Source organism: Mustelus asterias, chromosome 7, assembly GCF_964213995.1.
Source record: "Mustelus asterias chromosome 7, sMusAst1.hap1.1, whole genome shotgun sequence".
NCBI classification, from domain to species: domain Eukaryota; kingdom Metazoa; phylum Chordata; class Chondrichthyes; order Carcharhiniformes; family Triakidae; genus Mustelus; species Mustelus asterias.
In genome coordinates, this window is record NC_135807.1 from 100,816,181 (window position 1) to 100,841,278 (window position 25,098).

The window sequence follows — 25,098 nt, forward strand, 5'->3', positions numbered from 1 at the left end:
CTGATTCTACAAAGATCTGAAATAAAGATGAGTGCACAGCTCGTGAGATAGCATCTAAAAGACACAAACAAGTTAAACTTTTGGTGTTCTCTGCCTATTGAAGTGGAAGTGCTCGAGAGAGTGAGAACAGTAGTGTCGGTACAGGTACAGTATCTCAAATCTGGCTGTCTGAAAACCACCATTGTCCAAAAACGGGCCATTTTTTTTAAAGCTGCAACCACCTGACTTTCCTTCCTCACTGACATCTTTGGTTTAACTGTGTGGCTGGGAAGTTCGTTGGAGCTGCTCCCATTCATCACCAACACTTCTTCATACCTGCAGTGTATCACTGACAGATCTGAAGCAGCAGAGCATCACGATGGCACAGTGGTTAGCACTTCTGCTTTGCAGCGCCAGGGACCAGAGTTTGATTCTGGTCTTGGGTGCTTGTCTGTGTGGAGTTTGCATGTTCTTCCCGTGTCTGCATGGGTTTCCTCCGGGTGCTCCGGTTTCCTCCCACATTCCAAAGATATGTGGATTAGGTGGATTGGCTAAAGTAAATTGACCCTTAGTGCCAGGGGGATTAGCAGGGCAAATATGGGAGCTTACGGGAATAGGGCCTGCGTGGGATTGTTGTCGGTGCAGGCTCGATGGGCTGACTGACCACCTTCTGCACTGTAGGGATTCTATGATTTTAGCTCCTAAAATTTTCTCTGGCTTACCTTGGAGCATTGTGTCTCCTTTTTCAAAAGTGTCCTTTGCAATCCTTAAAAAAATACCCTCAACACTAGTATATCTGGCCCGAAACACCCAACCTGAAAGCAGGCAAGATCGGTTCCCAGGTTACTGGTTTTGAGATACTATACCTATACTTTGTACTGTATGTATTGAAATTAACTGTAGGTTGGTTTGAAGTGCGTAGGGTATTTAAATCTGGTTTGAGACGGCAAGAATTGCATTGCATATGCTTTCAAATCTAAGTTGTTGCCATAGAGTCTTGCATTAGTTTTTCCTGGAGTCATGTTGGACCCGGTCTCTTTTTTTTAACATTACAAAATAGCAGTTTTTGTTTTGTACCACTAAAGTAGCAGCCTAATCTCCAATCACTTGTGATTTCAGTTTTAAGGTCGGCCTCCTAAAGACTTTGAATGAATTGGTCAACACAGAATATGTTGGTTGATAATAACAGATGTGTTAAATCACAAGTAACATGGGATCAGCTTCCTTTTATTTCCCAGAGCTTCATACTAATCATCAATAGTTTATTTATGCACTTGATACAGAAATATGCCATGTATTTAGCACATATCTGTTACATTACTCCTAATTGTGAATTATTTTTACGAAAGATCAGGTCCATGAGTAATCTTAGGAACCAAATTACTGTTTAAAAGTATTATTGTAACATTGCTTAACTAATGAAATGCTTGTTGATTGTCCCTCTTTTTTTCACTACACTCTTTAGATAAGTTGGCCTACTCTTACCAACATGAGTTTGAAACAAATAATTTAACACTTGCATCTGTTTTGCCTAGGCTGCTCATGAGGAATTTTCAAAGTCAACACAGTCAAGCACTGATGCGAATCAGAGGGAGGAAATTCTTAAGAAGTTAGCAGCAGGACATGATCAGTTTGTTGAACTTGTTAATAACTTGAAAGAAGGAACAAAGGTGAGTTTTTTTTGTTTGTTTTCTGAAAAAAATGATTCAAGTAATTTCATCCTTGTATCACATAATAGTCATTAAACACTTCACATCGTGAACTTGTCATTTTAAAACTTACATCAGTTTTGAATTTGCACAGCATTTTAAAGCTTTCAGTTCAAACATTTTCAAGTGGTGATTTAACACAATCTTAACTGGAAATTTTCACTGTTGTACTACATTTCTTGTATTTTTAACTTTCTGTTGTAAAAGGCAAGATTGGCTTGCATGAAACATTATCAAAGTGCATAAAATGTAGTGGTAGAAAAGCTGGTTTCATAGTTCCTGTCTTCAAAAAAAACAAAGCTAACCCGAGAAGATATGGAGGTACAAAAATGATCAGAACTTGTGTGGCTGCAACTGTGCCCTTTCAAGGGTTCAGAGGACACCATTTAATAACAGGAAATTAGAAGAGTCTGAAAACAGTTGAGCCCTCGAGCACTTTTTTAAAAATGTGGGATAATCTACAGATAAGGAGCATCTGTTCAGACACTTCAAACATTGAACAGAATGTTTCAAAAGAACTTACCTGACCATAGGAGATATTCACTGATGTGCAATGGCAGAAAGCATCCATGAGGGGCACAACCTTCACTTTAATTAGTTTCCAAAGCAGATTTCAAATACGCAACAATTGGTGCACAAAGACCCCAAATCCCATTTCAAAAGCAGCACAGACTTAACTGTCAATTTTTGTAGAATTTTTCTACTTTCATATATATTTGCAACAGTGAGTAACTGTTAGTGAATTTGTAGTGGCAACATTGCTATGACAAGATTAGGGCGGCTGTCAGTGTATTGTCATAATAGTTTGTATAAATATCTCTCCTTTGTAGTTCTACAATGGATTTACTGAAATTCTCCTGAAATTCCAAACAAAATGTTCTGACATTGTGTTTGCCCGCAAGACTGAAAGAGATGAACTTTTAAAGTAAGTGATTTTTGTATTTTCCTACAACAGTCATAGAATCCTCGAATCCCTACAGTGGAGAAGGAGGCCATTCGGACCACCAAGGCAGCACCAAAACTCTCCCAGGCCCTACCCCTGTAATCTAACATTTAGCCTGCTAATCCCCTTAACCTATATACCTTAGGACACTAAGGGGCAATCTAGCTTGGCCATCCTGCAGTACTTCGGAGGGAACCGGAGTACTTGGTTAGCAGTTCATACCTAACAAACCTAATTGAATCTTTTATGGAACTAACTGTAGTAGTAGACAGCGGAGCTAACTGCAGTAGTAGACAGAGTAGGTCTATGGATTTAGGACAAAAACAAGTGTATGGTAGCTCAAGTATTGATTCTAAATCTGAGATTGATTTTTTTTTTTGCTGCACTAGGATATTGAGCCCAAATAGGTAGATGAAGTTAAATTGCAGATCAGCCAAGATCCAATTGAATGGTGGAACAGGCTTAACAAGCTGAATGGCTACACTTATTCCAGTGGTGCTAGTGAGTTGTCAGCACCCTCATTCTATTGCCAAACAGTCACAATGGATGAAGCCCCTTTAAAACATTTATCAGATGTTAGAGATGGTGCGCACAACTATTTCCACTATGTCTGAATCTATAGTTTTATGTGGTTGTCAACTTTGCAGAACTCTGTGAACACAAAGGAAAGCTTAAATGTTAAGGTTTATAATTTTATTGCCCTTTTAGGGATTTACAACAAAGCATAGCTAGAGAACCCAGTGCACCTAATATTCCAGTAGCACCTGCATACCAGTCTGCTGTTTCTGTTGGAGGAACCACACCTGCTGTTCCAACTCCTGCACCCAGAAATGTATTTGTAAGTATACTAATCAAAATCCTTATGATCAATCTCTTTTGAGACCTTAAAGTAGCTGCAAGTATGTAAACTCCGTTATATGGAACAAAGGTAAATATCGGGGAAGAAAGTTTTGGCTCCATTATGCTGTTTGTTGTTGGTGCACTTCGTCCAAAGTCAACATTACTTGAAGGCCAGATTATATTCAGTTTGAAATGAATTTACAGCATCTTTTATGACGGCATAAAAACATTGCACTGGATTCAGGCCCTGATCATTAAGCTAGTCATCACTCAATACAATAATCATTATTTTGAGTTTTTGTTCATTGCAGTCAAGGGGGGCGAGCGGGGTGGGGGTTGGGAGGGGCTCCAAAATGTATAATTTACAAGGCTTCTTTTGGGCAGACAGTCACTTTTAAGCATTTTTTTTTCACATTTGCTAAGGAATTGATTACTGTGCCCACAACTAGAAATTGATTCTGCCTCGTTTTGTCATTGTCAGTCATTTAAAATTCGGTTATTCAAGGTTGTACTTTGACACTGATTAAAAATGCTAAATTTTATGCTAGATTAATTTTTACCTGCATTACTCAAACCACCAAATTGGGCTCATGTAATTGAATGAACTTCCGGCACTCTGTGTTTCAGAGTCTGCCCGGGTGGGGCCAAATCCAGCCCGCCTGAGCACAGTGCTGAGCGGGCCACTGTGCCATCTATCAGTAGGGAGATCAGCGCATGCGCACTGGGCCATCCCCCATTGCTGGGCTCTGAACAACTCCCTCTCCCCGATGGACAGCCGTCTTCCTCCCTACCTCCCCCACTGATCCCTAATGCACTGTCCAAGGAGCACCCCCCACCTGCCTCCAACCTCCCAGAGGGGCCTCAATGGCCTCTGTCTCCACCAGCGAGGCCATCGTGCCTGGTGCCTGTTGATGGGGACCAGCTTTAATCCTCGCTGGAGGAAACCTGTCCCAGCGGGGGATAAAACATGAGCGGGAAGATTGCACACTATATCAGGATGAGGCCCTGCCACAGAGAGAATCATGCTGAGGCACTCTGATGCGCAGTGTGTCAGAGAATCATTCTGGAAATCATGCTGGAAAAAACCAACGGGATTTACTCCCATTTTCTGCACGTTGGGAGCTTAGAATTTTTTGGGGAGAATCCTGGCCTATAACTAGTTTTTCACTGCAATCCCATTGTTTCAAAGATTTCTTTATTAACTGGAACATGACTGTAATATCACGACCGAGCTTTTAGTTGTTTTGCGAGCCTCTTCCCAAATTGTATTTTTAGTCCAAATATAATTTGACATAAAGTTGACAGTGACGTTAATTTGTCTTTAGATTAAGTGTTTGTCCATTTTGACCAACACGATCAACTTTTTGATTCTACATGTCCATTGTACAGTGTAATTTATTGGTTTGACTGCATGTATTATTTGTGTATGGTTAGACATCAGAATAATTTCACATATCCCACTAATGACACATGGAACATTGAAGCAAAACAGTGCAAACTCTGGCTGTGTCCAGCAACTATTTGTACCGGCAACCTCATGAAGTTTTCGCTTGGATGTTATAGTGTCTTTGTCTTGTAACATTCCTCTTTAGTCCCATTCAAAGTTGTTCTTTTTTCCAGCCATCCGAACCTCAACCTCCTGAACATGCCGCACCTTCATCCATTGGTGGTTGTGAAAATGTAGTTCTTTTTTACTCTGTAGTTTATTTTAATACATATATTTTGTTGGTTGTATGTGTGGTTGTATAAGGGTTTGTGATGAATCATGATCCACATGATTGGGCTTGAAAGATGAGATAAATTCTTTTAATATTTCTAGATTTAAAAACATCTCATGATTTATACAAAAAAAATGCAGTAATTCATTTTCTGGAGAATGCACCAGATAGCTTTTATTCATAGTTCAGTAACAGTGTATACTGTTAGATGAATAGTTTTTATGAACAGAAATAAAATGTTGGAAATACACAACAGGTGAATCAGCATCTGAAAAGGAAAATTAGGTTGTCTAACACTTCAGAAACAATACGGCGAGATTAGAGAAGCCTTTGTCTTGGTTGACAAAACAAAGGAGGGAAAAATGGCTAAAAAGCCAAGACTACGCTGTTAATTGCTTCAAAGGAAGAACAAATTGGATTATAATTCTACTGATGGAGATTAAAATGCTGAGAAGTGTATGTGCAGTATACTATCTTCACTTTGAACAGATACATGAAAGAAAAAAGCACAAGCATTTTAGTAAAGCTGTATTTCTTGATACAGATCTAGAATTATTGCCATTATTACTTGAGGTAAAGCTTGCCACGTTTGCAAGTTCCAGTTTTTTTGTTATTAACAGCAGTAGTACAATGTCAATGGCCTCAAAGTGACAAAGAGAAAGAAGCAGAATGTGAATAGCCATTTAGTGCGAGAATATACCAGGAATATTGGGGAGACAGCTCAGGTGTGAAGTTTTTGAAGTTGGTGTTTAGACCAGAGAATTGACACTCCAAGAACTCAAATTGTCTGAAGTTTTTTTGAAAGGAAGAATATGAAAGGATATATGAAAAGTACAATGGCCAATGGCCAAAAGTACTGTGTAGGGCCAATGACCTCCAAATTCACATTTACCTTTCCTCAGCCCATTATTTCTATCATTTTTTCTGTCTTGCCCTTCTTATGTCTCTTCCCCTTTGTGTCAACCAGTCATGCCATCTTTTATTTTATCCTTTCATGGATACTTTGTCCGCTAACTCTCCCCATCACTGCAAGTCCCTATCATTGTTGCTACTCTGCTGTTCTACTTTTCTGCCAGTTTTCAGGCTTAAATCTCAGTTTCTAGAATGAAGCTTCTCTGTTTGCCTTTTTGTATTCTCCAAAGGCCACATCAAGTCAGCTGTTGTAATATGCGTACGAACAACAACTCCCTTTCTCGCCCATTTGCCATCCAGCACATCAACTGATGATTAATCTCGCCAATTTCCTTCCCTGTATTATTCACATTACCTGTCTCTGCCATTTTGGATTCTGTCAACAGGCGAACAATCTTCTCTGCAATTCCACCAGAATGCATGTTCATGCGTGAACAAGGCCTTTGCTGTGCACAACCTTCGTGTGACTCATTGTATTTGACATGCTGGCTTTGACTGCAGCATGGCTCATGGGTAGTGATCGTAAGACATAGGAGCAGATGTAGATTATTTGGTCTATCAATACTGCTCTACCATTCAGTGAGATCATGATTGATCTGATAATCATCAATGCCACTTTCTTGCCTTGTTCCCATAACCCTTGATTTCCTTGCTGATTAAAAATCTGTCTATCTCAGCCTTGAACATAATGACCCAGCCTCTACACCACCTGTGGTAAGAATTCCACACAATAACTACCCTCTGAGAGAAGAAATTCCTCCTCATCTTTGTCTTAAATGGGTGACCCCCTTACTCTGAGATTATGCCCTCTAGCCCTAGGACCTCTATCTGCATCTACCCTGTCAAGTCCCCTGTTTTTATTCTATATGTTTTAATTCCATATGTCTCAGTAAGGTCACCTCTTATTCTTCTAAACTCCAATGAGTATGGGCCCACTCTACTCAACCTCTCGTAAGAAAGTCCCTCCATACCTGGCTCAACCTAGTGAACCTACAACACAGGACTACATGCATAGAACATAGAAAAGCTACAGCACAAACAGGCCCTTCGGCCCATAAGTTGCGCCAAACAATTTCCTTACCTTCTAGGCTCATCTATAACCCTCTATCTAACTAACCTCCATGAACCTATCCAAAAGTCTCTTAAACGACTCAATGGAATCCGCTTCCACCACCACTACTGGCAGCCGATTCCACGCACCCACCACCCTCTGAGTTAAAAACTTACTCCTAACATCTCCTCTATACCTACTCCCCAGCACCCTAAACCTGTGGCCTCTTGTGGCAACCATTTCAGCCCTGGGTAAAAGCCTCTCAGAATCCACTCTATCAATACCTCTCAACATCTTATACACCTCTATCAGGTCACCTCTCATCCTTCGCCTCTCCAAGGAGAATAGACCTAGCTCTCTCAACCTATCCTCATAAGGCACACCACTTAATCCCGGCAACATTCTCGTAAACCTCCTCTGCACCTATTCTATGGCTTCCACATCCTTTCTGTAATGAGGCGACCAGAACTGGGCACAGTACTCCAGGTGGGGTCTGACCAGGGTCCTATACAGCTGCAGCATTATCTCCCGATTTCTAAACTCAATTCCTCCATTGATGAAGGCCAGTATTCCATACGCCTTCTTAACCACAGCCTCTACCTGCGACACCGCTTTGAGCGTCCTATGAACCCAGACCCCAAGATCCCTCTGTTCTTCCACTGCCAAACGTCTTGCCCTTAATATTATATTCTTCCATCCTATTTGACCTGCCAAAATGAACCACCACACACTTATCTGGGTTGAAGTCCATCTGCCACTTCCCCGCCCGGTCTTGCATCTTATCCATGTCTCGTTGCAACTGCTGACATCCCTCTACACTATCCACAACACCTCCAACCTTTGTGTCATCAGCAAACTTGCCAGCCCGTCTTCCTCATCCAGGTCATTTATAAAAATCACAAAGAGCAAGGGTCCCAGAACAGATCCCTGGGGCACCCCACTGGTGACTGACCTCCACTCTGCAAAAGACCCATCTACAACCACTCTTTGCCTTCTGTGGGCAAGCCAGTTCTGAATCCACAAAGCAATGTCCCCTTGTATCCCATGCCCCTTCATTTTCTCCATAAGCCTTGCATGGGGCACCTTATCAAACGCCTTACTGAAATCCATATAAACCACATCTACCGCTCTTCCCCCGTCTAAGTGTCTAGTCACATTTTCAAAAAACTCAATCAGGCTCGTAAGGCATGATCTGCCTCGGACAAAGCCGTGCTGGCTACTACTGATCATACTATTCCTTTCCAAATGTTCATAAATCCTGCCTCTCAGGATCTTCTCCATCAACTTACCTCCACTGAGGTTAAACTCACCGGTCTATAATTTCCTGGGCTATCTCTTCTCCCTTTCTTGAATAACGGAACCACATCCGCCATCCTCCAATCCTCCAGAACCTCTCCTGTCTCCATTGACGACGCAAAGATCATCGCCAGAGGATCAGCAATCTCTTCCCTCGCCTCCCAGAGTAACCTGGGATACATCCCATCCGGTCCCGGCGATTTATCTAACTTGATGCTTTTCAACAGCTCCAACACATTCTCTTTCCTAATGCCCACATGCTCAATCTTCTCAGTCCACTGCAAGTCTGCACTGCAACTACCAAGATCCTTTTCCACTGTGAATACTGAAGCAAAGTATTCAACCGGTTCAATACAGACTTTCCCACCATCACATTTGATGGGTCCTACTCCTTCGCATCTTATCCTCTTGCTCTTCACATCTTAAAACAGTGGAAGCACCAATGATACTGAAGGATCCTGGAACCAACAGATCCAATCAGCTTTGCAGTTCTGTCACATCCTAGACATGAATGGTGTTGGGCAATAAAACAACCAATGGGAGGAGTCGTCTCTAGAAGCATCCCATTCTTAATGGTGATAGGTCAGCAAACAGTTACAGTAAATTTCCATAACTGGCTTCTACCTGACGATGTGGAAAATTGCTCAGGATGCCCTGTCCTCGTAAAGCAGGACAAATCCAATTTGGCTAAATACAGGTCAGTCAACTCTCTATCATCAGCAACTGGAAGGTGTTGCTGACAAGTGCTATCAAGTGGCACTTGTGCGCCAATAATTTGCTCAACGATATTGAGTCTGGGTTCTGCCCGAGCTACTTGGCTCCAGACCTTATTATAACCTGGATCCAAAATTGGACAAAAGAGGTGAAGTCCAGAAGTAAGGAGTAAAACCTGCCCCTGACAACATTTGAGTGTGGCATCAAAGAGCCCTAGTAAAATTGAAATAGCAATTCATCTCTCATCTGCCTTTGTCCCTTTGTTCTCCATTTGCCCAACAGCGGAAACAATCTTTCACTTGAGCTGATACATGGCAAGTAACATTTGTGCAACACCAGTGCAAGCAATGACCAATTTCAACAAGACAGAATCTAACCATCTTCCTTGACATTCAATGCCATTCCTGTCGCTGAATCTGAGTTATCATTGAGCAGAATCTGAATTGGACCAGCCATATGTGACTGAGTGCAGATAAGAGGCTGGGAATTCTATACAAATAAGCCACTTCCTGACTCCTTAAAGGCTGTTTACCTCTAGAGAATAATCATGTAACATTCTTCACTTGCCATGATGAGTGCAGCTGAACAACATTCCAGAAACTCAACAGCATCCAGGACAATGAAGCCTATTTGGTCAGCATCCCATTCATTATTGTGGTACAGTGGCAGCAGTGTGTACCATATATAAGACACACTGCAGCAACGCACCAGGGCTCCTTCGGCAGCACTTTCCAAACCCATGAATTGTACTACTTAGAAGGACACGGATGCAAGGGAATACAACTACCCGTAATCGCCCTCCAAGCTGTGCACAATCCTGACTTGGAACTATATCATCATTCCTTAACCGTTGATGGGTCAAAATCTGGAACACTCATTTCCTAACAGCACAGTGGGTTTAACCAGTCTGGATGGACTGCAGTGGTTCAAGAAGATGGCTTACTCCCACCTCCAGGCGGGCAATTTAGGAATGGACAATAATGTTGACTGGCAGCGATGCCTACATCCCATGAATGAATAAAAACTTCACAGTAAAAGCCTTGGGTTTCGTGCACTCCTTCAAGGACTGCTCTTCACTTGTCCACATTCTCTCACATGACATTGCTGCTGTTCTTGGGTTGGTATGAAATGCTGGGCCCCAAACCTGCACAATTTTCCATGTAATTCCTGGTTTCATTTCCTCCCCTGATTCCAAATTCCTGCCCCTCCATCCACCCACAACCAGCCCCCATCCTCAACCTTTATTTCCAGATTCATCTCTCCCTCACTACCCGAGCCCCCAATCCTCCAGCACCCCATCCCAATGTTCTGTCCTCTAGTCTGTTCATTCACTTTCAGTCCAACTTAAATCCACATTTTCCTCACTTTGTGTTTCTTTTCCCTTTGTCATCTGGTTCAGTTTGCTGTTCGTCTTGGGTAACATAATGAAATGGGGAGGGGGGAAATGTGGAATTTAAAAATTTAAGTTCCCCCAAGCTCCCTCTGCGTGAGATTCATGCCAATTTTTGAAAACCACACAATGCAAGTTAATTGAGACTGTTTCATGGTCTCTAACGCTCACTGTATTACTAATCCACACACACACACAACAAAAGTACCCAATAATTAATGTATAAAATATTGCCATTTTGTTGTGCAGGGATGCAAACTATTTTTCTTTCTGCTTGGTGTAAACAGGTTTGGTTATTGCAACATGAAACGTACATTGGAGAGCTTTGAAATGGTTCTGTATTACAATGCATACTTGTGTCCAACTTTGCTACTTTATGATTATTATTTTGATACCAAAAGTCCTCTTTATATTGTAGCAATTTGAATTGCATCCATCAACAATACTGAATAAGTTTTCTTAAATTATTCCAAATGGACCGATGACAAATGCTCGATGGCTAACACTGAATTATGACTACCTGATCTCTCCAAATTACTCCAGACACCTGTGATTATTTTTCATAAAGACATAAGATTCTGAAATAATTTATTGCAATGAAATTGGACCAAAGTTGGACCACGCTGCTTGAGCTAGCTTTAATGTGGTTGGTGTTAATATATTTAGAGAAAATCTAGGGTGGATAGTATGTCAGAATTGTGGTTTACTGATAATATTCCAGCTCTAATATGCATTCTGCATCCAGATAGATAAATGTTAATGTCTTTATTTTTAACATTCTCTTCAATCTCATTCCAAGCCCCTTTTCTTTTATCATATAGCAACCTAAACCTCAGCCTCCTGCACGGCCTCCACCTCCATCGGTTGGATCCACTTTTCCAGCTGCACCATTAGCTGCAGCTCCTGCAACCGCAAGTGCTCCTGTTCCAGTTGCTTCTATGCCTGCTTCCATTGGAGGCACTGGTATGCTGTCACAAGCACAGGGACCTCCATATCCCTCATATCAAGGATATCCTGGGTAAGTCGTGATGGAATTTGCATTGTCAACCTAACTAACTGTTAACTATTTGATTTTTGTAAGTAAAAAATTACGTTGAAACATAAAAAGCCGAAAACAGTTTGCAAAGCTTGATGATTAAGTACTGCCTAATTTAAGAGTTTTTGGTTTCCCTCAGTCACTTGAAGTATATTTTGGACATGCTGCCACAAAAGAGAAATAAAATGGAGAATTTTAATTTCCAACCGTTAACTGGTTCATCAGTGAGGTTTAATAACATTTTATTGAACTAAGTGCAGCTTGTTGATTTAAAACTGAAAGTAGACCATGTTTGGACCTTCAACAGCTAGCCAATGCCAACATGATATGTGGATCAATTATAAATAGAGAGAAATTAATGTAAACTCTTTCTCCGCCCCCCCCCCCGCAAAAACAATCCAAAAGTGACTCCATATTGACAAGTGTATTCTATTATAGAAAGAACTTCTATTTACATCATGCCCTCTAATTCCCTTAGTATGTGCCAAACATTTTATACCAAGTGGATCATTTGTTATGTATAGTCATTGTTATGAAGGTAAAGAAATGTACTCTGCCAAAAGAGAGACTAAAGGAGCACCAATTAAATCTCCCATAAGCTACAAGATATCCGGTATCACTTGCAGCAGATGAAAATAGCCATTTAACAAGTTGACGTATTTCATTGTGATATCAGGAAAATTTGAGTTCAAAATCATTAGTTCAATCACTTATCGGCATGCTTCTTTCAGAAGGGCATTGATCAGTGATCTGAAATAAAACTTGGAGCTTTTAGTGTGATGATATGGGCTAACTTTGCAAGAATTATCTGTGTAGCTTTGTCCTGTGGACTTGGCCTTCCTTTGGACAGAGTACATTTATTTGGCTCAGGAATAGTGGTATGAGAAGTTTGCACAGTGTTTGCAGTATCCAAGTTCAAACAAAAGGAGACAATTAAAAAAAAAAACACTCAACTGGACTCGCATTAATACAGTGGCTACATGAGCAGGTCAGAGGCTAGGAATAATGCAGCGAGTAACTCACCTCCTGACTCCCCTGATCTATCCACCAGCTACAAGGCACAAGTCAGGAGTGTGATGGAATAGTCCCCACTTGCCTGGATGGGTGCAGCTCGAACAACACTCAAGAAGCTTGACACCATCCAGGACAAAGCAGCCTTCTTGATTGGCACCACATCTACAAACATCCACTCCCTCCACCACCGACACTCAGTAGCAGCAGTGTGTACTATTTACAAGATGCACTGCAGCAATTCATCAAAGATCCTCAGACAGCATCTTCCAAACACACAACCACTTCAGTCTCGAAGGACAAGGGCAGCAGATACATGGGAACCACCACCTGCAAGTTCCCCTCCAAGTCACTCACCATCCTGACTTGGAAATATATCACCATTCCTTCGCAGTCGCTGGGTCAAAATACCAGAATTCCCCCCTAACAGCATTGTGGGTCAACCCACAGAACATGGACTGCAGCGATTCGAGAAGACTGCTCACCACCATCTTCTCACCACCACCTTCTCAAGGGCAACTAGGGATGGGCAATAAATACTGGCCAGCCAACGATGCCTATGTCCCACGAATGTATAAAAAAAATTAAAGCAAGACCTGGCATAGCTTTAGCGATTAATGGATCCACTAATTACAATGTGAATTGATACTGTTTGAGACTTTTTCTGTGCAATATTACATAATTGGCTATTGGATTGGAAATTTGCGTTTAATATTTTACTAAGTAAGTAAACAACGTAAACCTGAATATTCTCAGTCTTTCATGGGATATGGGCAACACTGACAAGGCCAGCATTTGTTGCCCTTCCCTAATGGCTCTTGAAATGAGTGGCTTGTTCAGTCATTGTCGAAGGCAGTTAAGAGTTAATCATTTTGCTGTGGATCTGGAGTCGGGCGTAGGCCAGATCAGGTAAGGATGGCAGATTTCCTTCCCCAAAGGATGTTACTGGACCAGATGGACTTTTACAGCAATCAATGATCATTGTCATGGCCTCCATTACTGAGACTAGATTTGTATTCCAAACTTATTAATTGCATTTAACTTCCACCACTTGCAATGGTGGAATTTGAACCCCTGCTCCCAGAGTATCAGCTTGGCTTCTAGGTTACTCGTCCAGTGACATCACCATCCCCCCCCCCCCCCCCCCCCCCCCCCCCCAAATTGAGATAGCGAAGGGATTTAAAAAAAATTCCTGATCATGTATTTGTATTTTCCATATAGTTTGCTGTGCATTAGCAGATCATCTTGAATCTTGTTCCTTCTGTTGTCATGTCTTTTTCTCTCATCAAAATGTCTTTGATCTATGTTTAGGAATATTAACCATTTAAACATGAGGACTATGATATAAGAGAATGCTCATGGATTTTAACATGAGTATGTTGCAAAAAAAACCCAGCAAAGATATGCATGAGCAAATGTTTAAACAAAAGTCAACTTTTGATTATTCAAGTCTGTGAATCTGTGACAAATTTCAGTCATGACATTTTGAGGGCATTTAATGTAATACATTCTGACCTTGTATAGATCAGAAGTTGGGTCACATTTTCACGTGCTGCATTCAGAAGGATACTTTGGGAGGAGTTCAGAGCAGTGATGCAAGTGTCTGCTGCTGTAATTGACCTTTTACATAAAATGTGTTAGATTGAACATTGAACGCCATGTGATTAAGTTGATTGACCTAGTCTTAAGTTTCATGTTTCATTTTTCAGGTTCTACCCAGTGCCTATGCCAATGGCATATAACCAATATGCCTATGGCCAGTACAACATGCCATACATGTATCAACCTCCTGGACAGCCACCTTTCCCAAGACCCCAGCAACCTCAACAACCTCCGCAACCAGGATACCCATACCCTCAGCAGCAATTCTACCAGCAATAAGAGGCACTGTGTGTTTAAGATTCCATGTTGTGGTTAATTTTAAAATGACCTCAATACTCTACAGCATTCTCTTAAATATTAGTCTGAGGTAAATGCTAATTAAGTTGTACTGTTAAAATCTAAGATTGCACTAAATGTAACTATTTTCAGAAATGGCAAACACTAGGAATAATTTAGCAAATTTGGAAATCTTAACTTTTTTTGCAAAATTGAATATGATATAAACTGCTCATTAGATATGTTTTAAGAGTTTTTTTCCTAATCCAGTTTTGGGAAATGGGCCTGAAATGCTGCACAAATATAAAACAGATTGTGTATGTAGGGTTTTCTTTGAGTGCTACTTTTGCATATTTGTTTCTACTGTATTTGGTTTATGTTATTTCCTATATCCTATTTTGTCTAATCAGGGCCTTGTAAATCTTATGGTAAATTAAGCTATAATTGCATTAAAAATCAAGACTGAAACTCAGTAGTGTTAACATTTATGGGTAAATAAAATCATGGTATATAGTCATTAAAACATTTCACAACAGTTTAGAAGGTAACAAACTTTCATTTCCAAAAGTCTGACCATCTCAGACTTGATATTGCTTAAAGGAAAATAACTGTAGGAGGAACATTTTGTAGTCAAAATTCTTGTTTCTCAGTTCTTCCAGTTTGGTTTGAACGTGGCTGTAATTTCCCCTACACTGCAGCAGCTTGCTAGCATTCATGAATTGAGTGTATTGCTCAAACTATCCACCTCTCTGAAATTGAAGAAGATCTTGCATTCATTCATACTTTCTGCCCAAGGATATTTCTGACCAGCCTGAACGCACAACTGAAGAACTTGTGTCATAGCAATACGCATTCCTTTTGAGTGTTTAGTCAAAGATAGTCATAGAGGTTTACAGCATGGAAACAGGCCCTTCGGCCCAACTTGTCCATGCCGCCCTTTTTTAAAAAACCCCAAAGCTAGTCCCAATTGCCCGCATTTGGCCTATATCCCTCTATACCCATCATACCCATGTAACTATTTAAATGCTTTTTAAAATACAAAATTGTACCCATCTCTACTATTACCTCTGGCAGCTTGTTCTAGACACTCACCACCCTCTGTGTGAAAAAATTGCCCCTCTGGACCCTTTTGTATCTCTCCCCTCTCACCTTAAACCTATGCCCTCTAGTTTTAGACTCCCCTACCTTTGGGAAAATATATTGACTATCTAGCTGATCTGTGCCCCTCATTATTTTATGGACCTCAAAGATCACCCCTAAGCCTCCTACGCGCCAGAGGAAAAAAGTCCCAGTCTATTCAGCCTCTCCTTATAACTCAATCCATCAAGTCCCGGTAGCATCCTAGTAAATCTTTTCTGTACTCTTTCTAGTTTAATAATATCCTTTCTATAATAGGGTGACCAGAATTGCACACAGTATTCCAAGTGTGGCCTTACCAATGTCTTGTACAACTTCAAGACATTCCAACTCCTGTATTCAATGTTCTGACTGATGAAACCAAGCATGCCGAATGCCTTCTTCACCACTCTGTCCACCTGTGACTCCACTTTCAAGGAGCTATGAACATGTACCCCTAGATCTCTTTGTTCTGTAACTCTCCCCAACTCCCTACCATTAACTGAGTAAGTCCTGCCCTGGTTCAATCTACCAAAATGCATCGCCTTGCATTTATCTAAATTAAACTCCATCTGTCATTCGTCAGTCCACTGGCCCAATTGATCAAGATGCATTATCTTTTAAAGAAAGCATAAATTAAGCAAGTGTTTTAACTTTTATCTTATTTTACAACCATTTCTAATACATTGGTATTTCTCTTTTTAAGGACTATATTAAGATAGTTTGTATTGTTTGTCCTTTTACATTTCGTACCTGGAGAGCATTTACAAACATATGAATTAGGAGTCAGTCACTTGACCCCTCAGGTTTCACCCCCATATTTATCAAGAATCTGTCTACCTCTGCCATGAAAACATTCAAACACTGCTGCCACTGCCTTTTAAGAAAGGGAGTTCCAAAGACACTTTACCCTCTGAAAGAAAAAAAATCATCTCACCTATCTTATTTTTAGACTGTGATGCTTATCTAGATTCTCCAATGAGAAGAAACATCCTCTCCCCATCCACCCTGTCAAGACCTGTCAGAATTTATCTTGTTTCAACAAGTCGCCTTTTACTCTTCTAAACTCAAGCAGATACAAGCCTTACCTGTCCAATCTTCACCACAAGACAACCTTCCCATTCCTTATATTTTTGTAAATCCTCTTAACTACTTTGAATGTACTTTTATTAAGGAGACCAGTGCTATGCACAGTACTCCAGGTTTGGTCTCATCTGTGTCCAGTACAACTGACACACAACCTCTCTATATTTATATTTGATTGCCCTCACATTAAACAACATTCTATTAGCTTTCTTAATTACTTGCTGTACCTGTATAATCTTTTGTGATTCATGCACTAAGACACCCTGAATCACAGAGCTCTTATCTCAGTGGTGAGAGATTGGATGCTTTTTTATTCTTCCTACCTAAATGGACAATTTCACATTTTCTCTCATTGCTCCATTTGGCAGGTTTTTGCCCACTCAATAAACCTATCTATGTCTATTTGTACTCTCCTTATGTTGTCTTCACAATTTGCTTTCCTACCTTTTTGTCTTATCAACAAATGAAGCAGCCATACCTTTGGTCCATTTGTCCAAGTTTATACAAATTGAGGGGCCAGCACTGATCCCTCTGGCACACCACTCATTGCATCCTGGTAACCAGAAAAAACCCATTCATGCCTACCCTATGTTTCCCATGAGCTAACCAAACTTCTATTCATGCCAGTATGTTACCCACTACAACATAAGCATTTATTTTCCGCAATAACCTTTGATCTGGCACCTTATCAAATATCTTCTGGAAATCTGAGTACAGTACATCCATTGGTTCCCCTTTATCCACAATCATATGTGACGCCTTCAAAAAATTCCAAAAAATTGGTTGAACAATTTCCTGTACACAAAATCACGTTAACTCTGCCTGATTGCCTTGAATGTTTCCAAGTACCTTGCTATAATAATAGCTTCCAACATTTTCCCTGTGACAGATGTTAACTGGCTTATAGTTTCCTGCTTTCGGTCTTGCTCCCTTTTTTGAATAAAGGAGTTCCATTTGCTATTTTCCAATATGGCAACTTTCCCCGCATTCGAGGAGTTTTGGAAAATTAAATCAATGCATCAACTATCTCGCTAGCCACTTTTTAAGACCCTCAGATGAGGTCTATCAGGACCTGGGGATTTGTCAGCCTGCATCTCCAACAGTTTGCTAAGTACCACTTTCCCGGTGGTTATAATTTTCCTGAGTTCCCCCTCTTCCAATTCTGATTTACACCTATGTTACTTGTATCCTCTCTAGTGGACATTGATACAAAATACCTGTTCAATTCGCCTGCCATCTTCTTTTCTGTTAGTAATTTCCTCAGGTTCACTTTTGAAAGGACTAATGCTCACTTTGTTAACTCTTTGCTTATTTGAGTATCTATATAAACTCCTGCTTACTGTCTGTCTTTGTATTTCTAGCTAGCTTTCTCTTGTACTCTTAATTTTTCTCTCCTTATTCTTTTTGTCATTCTTTGCTGTTCTTTATATTTTGTTCAATCTTCTGAACTACCTTTGTGCAATTAGATATGCTTTTTCTTTAAGTTTGATATTCTGAAACATCTCTGTCTGCTACTGCACCACTATTGACCTTTCCCCTCAATTTGCCAGTTTACTTTAATTTGCCCTGCTTTCGTTCACATGTAATTGCCCTTATTTAAATTTAAAATACTAGTCTTAGACCTACTGTTCTCGCTGTCAAACAGAATGCAAAATTCAATCATATTATGATCTGCTACCATGGAGTGTCTTCACTATGGTTACCAATGAATCCTATCTTGTTATCAGTTCTAGTATAGTCTGACCTCTTGTTGACTCCAGAACGTGTTTTTCTAAGAAACTATCCCAAAACATTTCGTGAAGTAATTTAGGCTACCTTTGCCCATCTGATTTTTCCAGTCTATATGTAAATTGAAACCCCCCCATGATTACCGCTTTGAAATTTATTTGAAAGGTTTCTCCCAACTGTACAGGCTCTAAGTGAGTTTAGCTGTTGCAAACTCAGTCCAAATCTTGGAGCATGATTCTGAGGCAGAAACCAGCCTCTAATTAGTACTGTAGAGGCCACACGAAGAGACTGGAAATGCAATAACTACACAAATGAGTTAGGGGTAACTTCACAGGTTGGAATTGCTCACATTAGGATTGATGAGGTTTTTATGTGCATCGCTCCTAGCTCTTCCTATCTGACCGTTATTTAACACTGATGGTGAATGCCAAAAGCAACATTATTCTGAGTACTGGCATCAAGAAGCACAAAATTAATTGAAGTAAAATATTTGGAGATGATTTTAGAATGATATCTTTCAATCCTATGAGTGCGACTCCGAAACTGGCCATTAATACTTTGCAAGCTATCCCATCTGTGCCAGTATTAATTTTGGTTTACTTTGTATAATCTTGTCAGACTTTGAGCCAAAAACTGTGTCTGGATAATTGTATAATCAATTGTATAATCTGTAACTTTGTAAAGAGCCAAGTTTTTGTAGACTGGAAGCATAAACACACCTCGAGAAAAGCAGCAGTCCTACAGATGCTTGAATGCAATGATACAGCATAAAACCCACAACATAAGTAAATGATGGTTAGAAAGAGTGTGGGGATTCAACAATTCGTGGACACCAATGGCTTGCATATGGTTTCTTCACTGTCAAGATGATCTATGTCTCAAAGGCCTACTCTGCTGAGGGTCGAGCATGAAGGAGAGCTCAAGGGCAAGGAGGTCTTGCTGGTGAGAGCATTTTGTAGATCTTGTCTTTGACCTGAATGCCATCAACTCCATCCCTTTGTGTACCCTATCCGGCTCAACCCACATCCCATTAATGAAGAAAAGAAAATGGCCATAGTCATGCTGTGGTTATTACCTATCAAGAGACATCACCATGATCTTCACTGCATAATAAATGCATGAAAAATGCATGGAACAGTACTAATGCTGTACATGGCCTCTTTGAACCTATGAAAGCCTTTGAACTCTTATCAATGATAAAAGCTAATGGGTATCCTCCTTGTTGACCTCAATTTGTTACTATTCACTGGCCTTCTCCACAATGACATGTACACCATGATCTGAACCAACTGTGCCATCGCACCAGTCTTCTCCATCTTCCTCACTGCAATGCTAAACTTCTCCAGCAAACCACCTACAGGCATAGCGATAATTGCAGATCAGACAGGCAACTATTCAACCTACCTTCAATGCAAAACCCAAATTCAGTCATTGAGCTCCAGTATGTAGATGTTGTTTACTTCTTCTCTGGGCCTTTCATTTAGCACCCAAAAGCTCAGGCTCTCCAAACAGTTTCCAGAACAAAACATGTCACCTCCATTAATTAAGATTGACGGCACGGTGCTGGAAAATGTGGACCACTTTCCATATCTTGTCTGTCTTTGTTCTGAGGGGCTGTTGAAGGAGGAAATTTTCCAGAAAACCATATTTGCATCATCAAACATATTTTTATTGGACTAATTGGCACCACTCATAACGGGCCAACAATGCAGAGGGGCACCCCCGGATGGATATTCGATCGGGTCCCCCCCTGCACAGCTGAGAGACTCACGAATTTCAGAAACTACGGAAGATCCCTAATCTGCCTAGCAACAGCGCATAGCTGCATTTTAAACTGGCCAAGGAAGATCAAGATCCCTATGAAACGAGACAGAGAGTGGGTTATCAAAACCAAGCTATCACTGAAATATTACCAATTCGGCCAAGGCAGACATAAAAATCTGATAAACTAAGAGATAAGGATAAAAGGTTAAGAATGAAATACCCCAGACACCCAACAGGACAGGATGACATTAACACTCAATCTCACAAGCAGGAAACACAGACACGGAACAATAGGACCAATTTAAATAAGAGGACACATAGAGATAGTAATGGGAAACGCATTTAGACACCGGGGCAGGACCAAGTAATCCCATTAACACGAACACACACCATACAAATGCTAATCCATGAAACTTCCTAGGGACTTTTGAAACTGACAGACCACTTTATACATTGTGTAAAAAAAGGCATAATCAAATGTTCCCGCGCGAATTTTGGATCCCTATAAAGATCCAGAGCTGATGTGATTTAATTGAGATCAACGTGGCCAAGCCACTGTTTCTGAGCTGGCTACGGGGGTCTCCCTGGGATCCCAGTAATTGTACAATAAAGACACGCTTTGAACCTTGATTTGCGACTCAACTTCTATTCTGCACTGGTAAGGGATATTTCCCTACAACAAAATGGCGTAGTCACGGCAGGATTTGATATCTGACTTCTGACTGATGGCCACAGTTTGAAAGTCGGGATCAAATTTAAACGAATCTGATACAAATCCAGAGCAGTCAAAGGCGAGTGCAGGTCTCCGTTCAAAGTGAGGTACCTTTAAGGGTTAGGGTTTGTCTGTTTTAGGTATTGTTGTCTTGTAGAACTGTATAATCTTGCCTAAGTTTTTAAATTGAAACAGAAGTCCGCACTAAAGAGGTACAGGTCAGAACGACCGCGTGGAAGAAGGTAAGTAACTTTTAACTTTAATAGGAGTAAAGGACCAGAGGTAAAGATAACAGGTTTTGGGCTATTTGATAACAGGAATTAAGACTAATATAAAGATAAGAACCGCATGCAGAACTAATTGGTGTAACTAACCCAGGATTGTAAATGAAACCGCTGTCTGTGCCAAGGCAATAGGACAAGGGAGTGCTTGACTCAAGGTGCCCTACCCTAAACTGGACGTTAAGAGGAGAAATCTCCCACGCTAAGGTTGGGTTTTGAAGCGGGCGCTAAGAGGCACAGGCACTCAGGGTGCAAGGCACGGACAGTGTAAATCGGGTAACAACACTGACTCTGAAGGGACGAACAACCTCAGAGTCGATACAGTTACTAACTATAACAGGGGCTTTGATAACAGAATACATGTGTGTAAGTGTTGAGGAAAAGGGGACCCGATCCATCCTGACCAAGAGACACGACGACGGAGGATCCATTAGGGACCCGGGCGGAGTTTGATAACCTTGCTCGTCTGTAGGGAACACCACAGCCCATAGCAGGATACCCGGTTTTGGGGTAACGGATCAACCCTGCTAGTGGGGTGGTGGCCGAGCGGGAGGCGTTGTACTTAGAGGGGCTGGGAACAGGGGCGGACAAACCCACTAAACAACCAGCACACATCCCAATAAGACAACACAAAATAGTCCAAGCGTGAGGTGTCAGGAATAGTTGGGGGAGCCCAGGGGAAAGAGACCCACTGGAACCTCACTACGAGAACCTACAGCAATACAGACGGTGCTGGGGCAGTATCAGTGACAGGAGATAAGGGAGAGAGTTGAGGCACTTTTACTGTAGCAGCCAGCATACGGGGGTTGCAGGACTGCTAGACAGAAAAATGGCAGACCACGTTGTTAAGGGAGAAACTGCAGTAGCTCTCATTTTGAAGTATCTGTTAGCCAGAGAAGCGATTGTTGCAAAGATGAAACGGAACGGGTGGAACGCATCACAAACTTTAGAAGATCAAAGAAAGTGGGTAGACGGAGTTAAACGGGACAAAACAAAAGTAATGGGAGTAATATTAGTGACCCAGTTAGCTGGACTAATTGAGGAAGTAAATGCCTCAATGGAGGAGAGACACAAAGAGACAGAACAAATTAAAGTATTACAGGAGAGAGTGAGGGAATTAGAACACAGAAGCCACACTGCGGAGATAACGCAGAGATCAGAGGAAACGGACCCTCGGCGCCCATACGAGTCAGTGCAGAAACATACAGCCACTCCAGCATCAGAAGAAAACGTAGAAAATTATAATCTAGCGCCAGTCACGAGAGGAGGGACATTAGCACAACCAAAGGCAACCTATAAGCCTTTTACGCCAGGGGAAAGGCAGCAGATGGATAGGAGAGATCTTAGTTTTTGTATTTCAGTGTGTTTGTGAGATCTGGTAGCTTGTCGAATGTAGGTGGTTGTTGTTGTAATTAGATTGAGAGCAGGGAGCTCTTTGTTCCTGTGGAATGTTTGCTACAGGCAGTGGGTGCAGTACATTGCACCTTGGTTTAGCCTCAGGGGGGCTGGGAGAGTGTTAAAACTGTAAAGATTCAAGTGATAGGATTTCTTGAATTTACTTCTGCTTTGAGTCAATTACAGTTTGGAAGAAAGAAGAATAAAAGCGATTGTCTTAATCAATGTTCTGTATTCTCTTTGAATGTTTTACACTCATCCCAGTCTGAAATGATAAGTTTGAATGAAAAAGGATGTACTGTGGAATGACTTTTGGAAGCTTCCATGTGTGTGTGTGTGTGTGTTTAAACAAAGTGGTTGCGTGGATGCTTTGTTGTTGTTTGTTTTAATGTTAAGAAAGGATTTAAACCTTGGAAGGAAGCATGTGCTCTTTCCTTTGTCTTGAAGTAGAAATTATAAGAGTTAGTTGAGGAGTTAAGAGAAGAAAATAAGTTATTTTGTGGAAAGGTAGAAAAGCAGGAACAAAAGACTGAGGTCTATGAATTAGTTTAAAGTATATCAAGTCAGTGAAATACAGTATTAATCGCAGAATATCGCGATTTGCGAACGTCAGATAGTTTAGTATTCTGAACTAGTTAAAATTATGTACTGCCGTCGGAATTTCATGAGCCATCAAGGTTCAAGGTTTGCCAAATATAAAAGCACTGCAAAGCTTAAAACCTAGCCAGTTAAGAAACCAAAATGTTCCTAATCAAATAACTGGTATGTATTGTACCTGCTTTGATTTTGATTCGGCGCCTGTTACTTTTCCTAGAGTGCGGGGGTTTCGATCTGGAGCTCAGTTTAAAAAAAGAAACGGCTTAAATTAAAAGGGTTTGGATATCACGGGTACGATGTGTAAAGTGGTATGATACAACTGCCGCTTGATTATTTTTATTATACAGTATAGCACTGCCATATAGACACAAGAATAACATCAAATCCTGAAAAGCCTTAACCAACTTTGTATGATATATTCATATACTATATTGGGCATTGATAAAGACATAATTATTTTGTGAAGTACTGTGGTGTAGCGCTTGCACGCAAACAAATGATCAAATTAGAGATAGTGTAAGAGTACTCATATAAAGATCGGAACTGTATGGCCTGTGATTTTAATGGGGAAAGCGATGTCTTTTGATAAGATTACATACAAATGAATGGATGTCCAATTGCAGCCAAAAAAGGCCAGTACAAAGTGTTATTTAATTCACACTAAGCTTGCTATGGATGGGGGATGCCAATTCAAGTTGATTCGGACCAGGGAACACATTTCACAGGAAAGGTTCTGAAAAACATTTGCCAACTATTAGGAATAAAACAAAAAATTTCACATCCCCTATCACCCACAAAGTTCCGGGATGGTGGAGAGGATGAATCGGACTCTAAAAATAACAATGGCAAAAGCAATGCAATCCTCAGGTAGAAATTGGACAGAAGTCCTACCTGCAGTTCTGATGAGGCTTAGGGCGACCACAAATCGAACTACTGGCTTGACTCCATACGAGCTGATGACCGGGCGAGCAATGCAATTACCCGAAAACATTATTACAGGCTGGACAGATGTGGGTCCGATAAAAGATAGGATCCGACAATACATCCGAGACCTTAGCACCCAATTGAAGGGGATGCGCCGGTCCGTAATTTCTAATCAGGCACAGGTCGACGCAGAGGGGGACTCAGAAATATTACCAGAAGTCCCAAAAGCCGGGAGCCGGGTATTAACAAAAGTGCTTCCTGCAAAACCAGGATTTGCCCCAAGATGGCACGGACCTTACGAGGTCATTATTAGCGGAGATACCTGTGCCTGTATAGATATAAGGGGACAGGGGGTCTGGAAACACTGGACCCAATTAAAACTATATGAGAACAAATGAACTAAAAGATACCGTTTTGCTCATTCAACTTCAACAGGAACCAGGACCAGATCTACTATCAAGACGTCGGAACCAACTACTTTTAATTTGATTGCCTGTTTATTTTCTGTATATACTGTAATTGTAAAATACTGTTGAAAAAAAAAAAGAGCGATATGGGAACAGGGACATATCTGATAATAACCCTGACCATTGTAAATACACTCCAACATATGGGGGTTAGGGGAGCAGAACCACCAATCATGGAAGGAAACCTATTCCTGAAAACACACATCCAGATCTATGGGAATAGGACCGCTTGTTACCCCTCAGCGCGATCAGTAAACTCCCTATTCATCGCAACACCAGGGTGGCTCCCACAAGAGTTATTCACTATTGACACATCGGGGGCACCCTGCAAAGAACATATTGGGTACTTTAAGCAAGGGATACAAGGAAGGTGTGTAGAGCTCACTGAGCCGGGAATTCTAAGGGGGACGGGACCCCAACCGGAGGAGACACTTGGGAACTACCCACAATGTTTTAAGGGAGAGGGATGGGGGTGCGTGCATGCCTTTGTCCCTAAAAATGATTCGTGCGCTGAGGCACATTGTGCTCTCCAGGAGTGCCGGGTCCGGGAA

At 41.1% G+C, this 25,098-nt stretch overlaps 1 protein-coding gene across 5 annotated transcripts in view; it reads left to right on the forward strand.

The window, feature by feature from the left end:
• The window catches only part of pdcd6ip (programmed cell death 6 interacting protein), a 96,170-nt gene extending 81,221 nt beyond the window's left edge, over window positions 1-14,949 (forward strand). For 3 of the 5 annotated variants that reach the window (XM_078216574.1, XM_078216573.1, XM_078216575.1), the window contains 5 exons: window positions 1,515-1,649; window positions 2,519-2,613; window positions 3,340-3,469; window positions 11,374-11,570; window positions 14,309-14,949. In XM_078216574.1, the coding sequence (XP_078072700.1) occupies window positions 1,515-1,649; window positions 2,519-2,613; window positions 3,340-3,469; window positions 11,374-11,570; window positions 14,309-14,480 (729 nt within the window). In that variant the 3' untranslated portion in view covers window positions 14,481-14,949. Of the gene's footprint in view, window positions 1-1,514; window positions 1,650-2,518; window positions 2,614-3,339; window positions 3,470-5,091; window positions 5,152-11,373; window positions 11,571-14,308 lie in introns of all 5 variants that reach the window. The other 2 variants (XM_078216571.1, XM_078216572.1) reach the window with 1 other exon arrangement.
• Window positions 14,950-25,098: the final 10,149 nt, after the last annotated feature.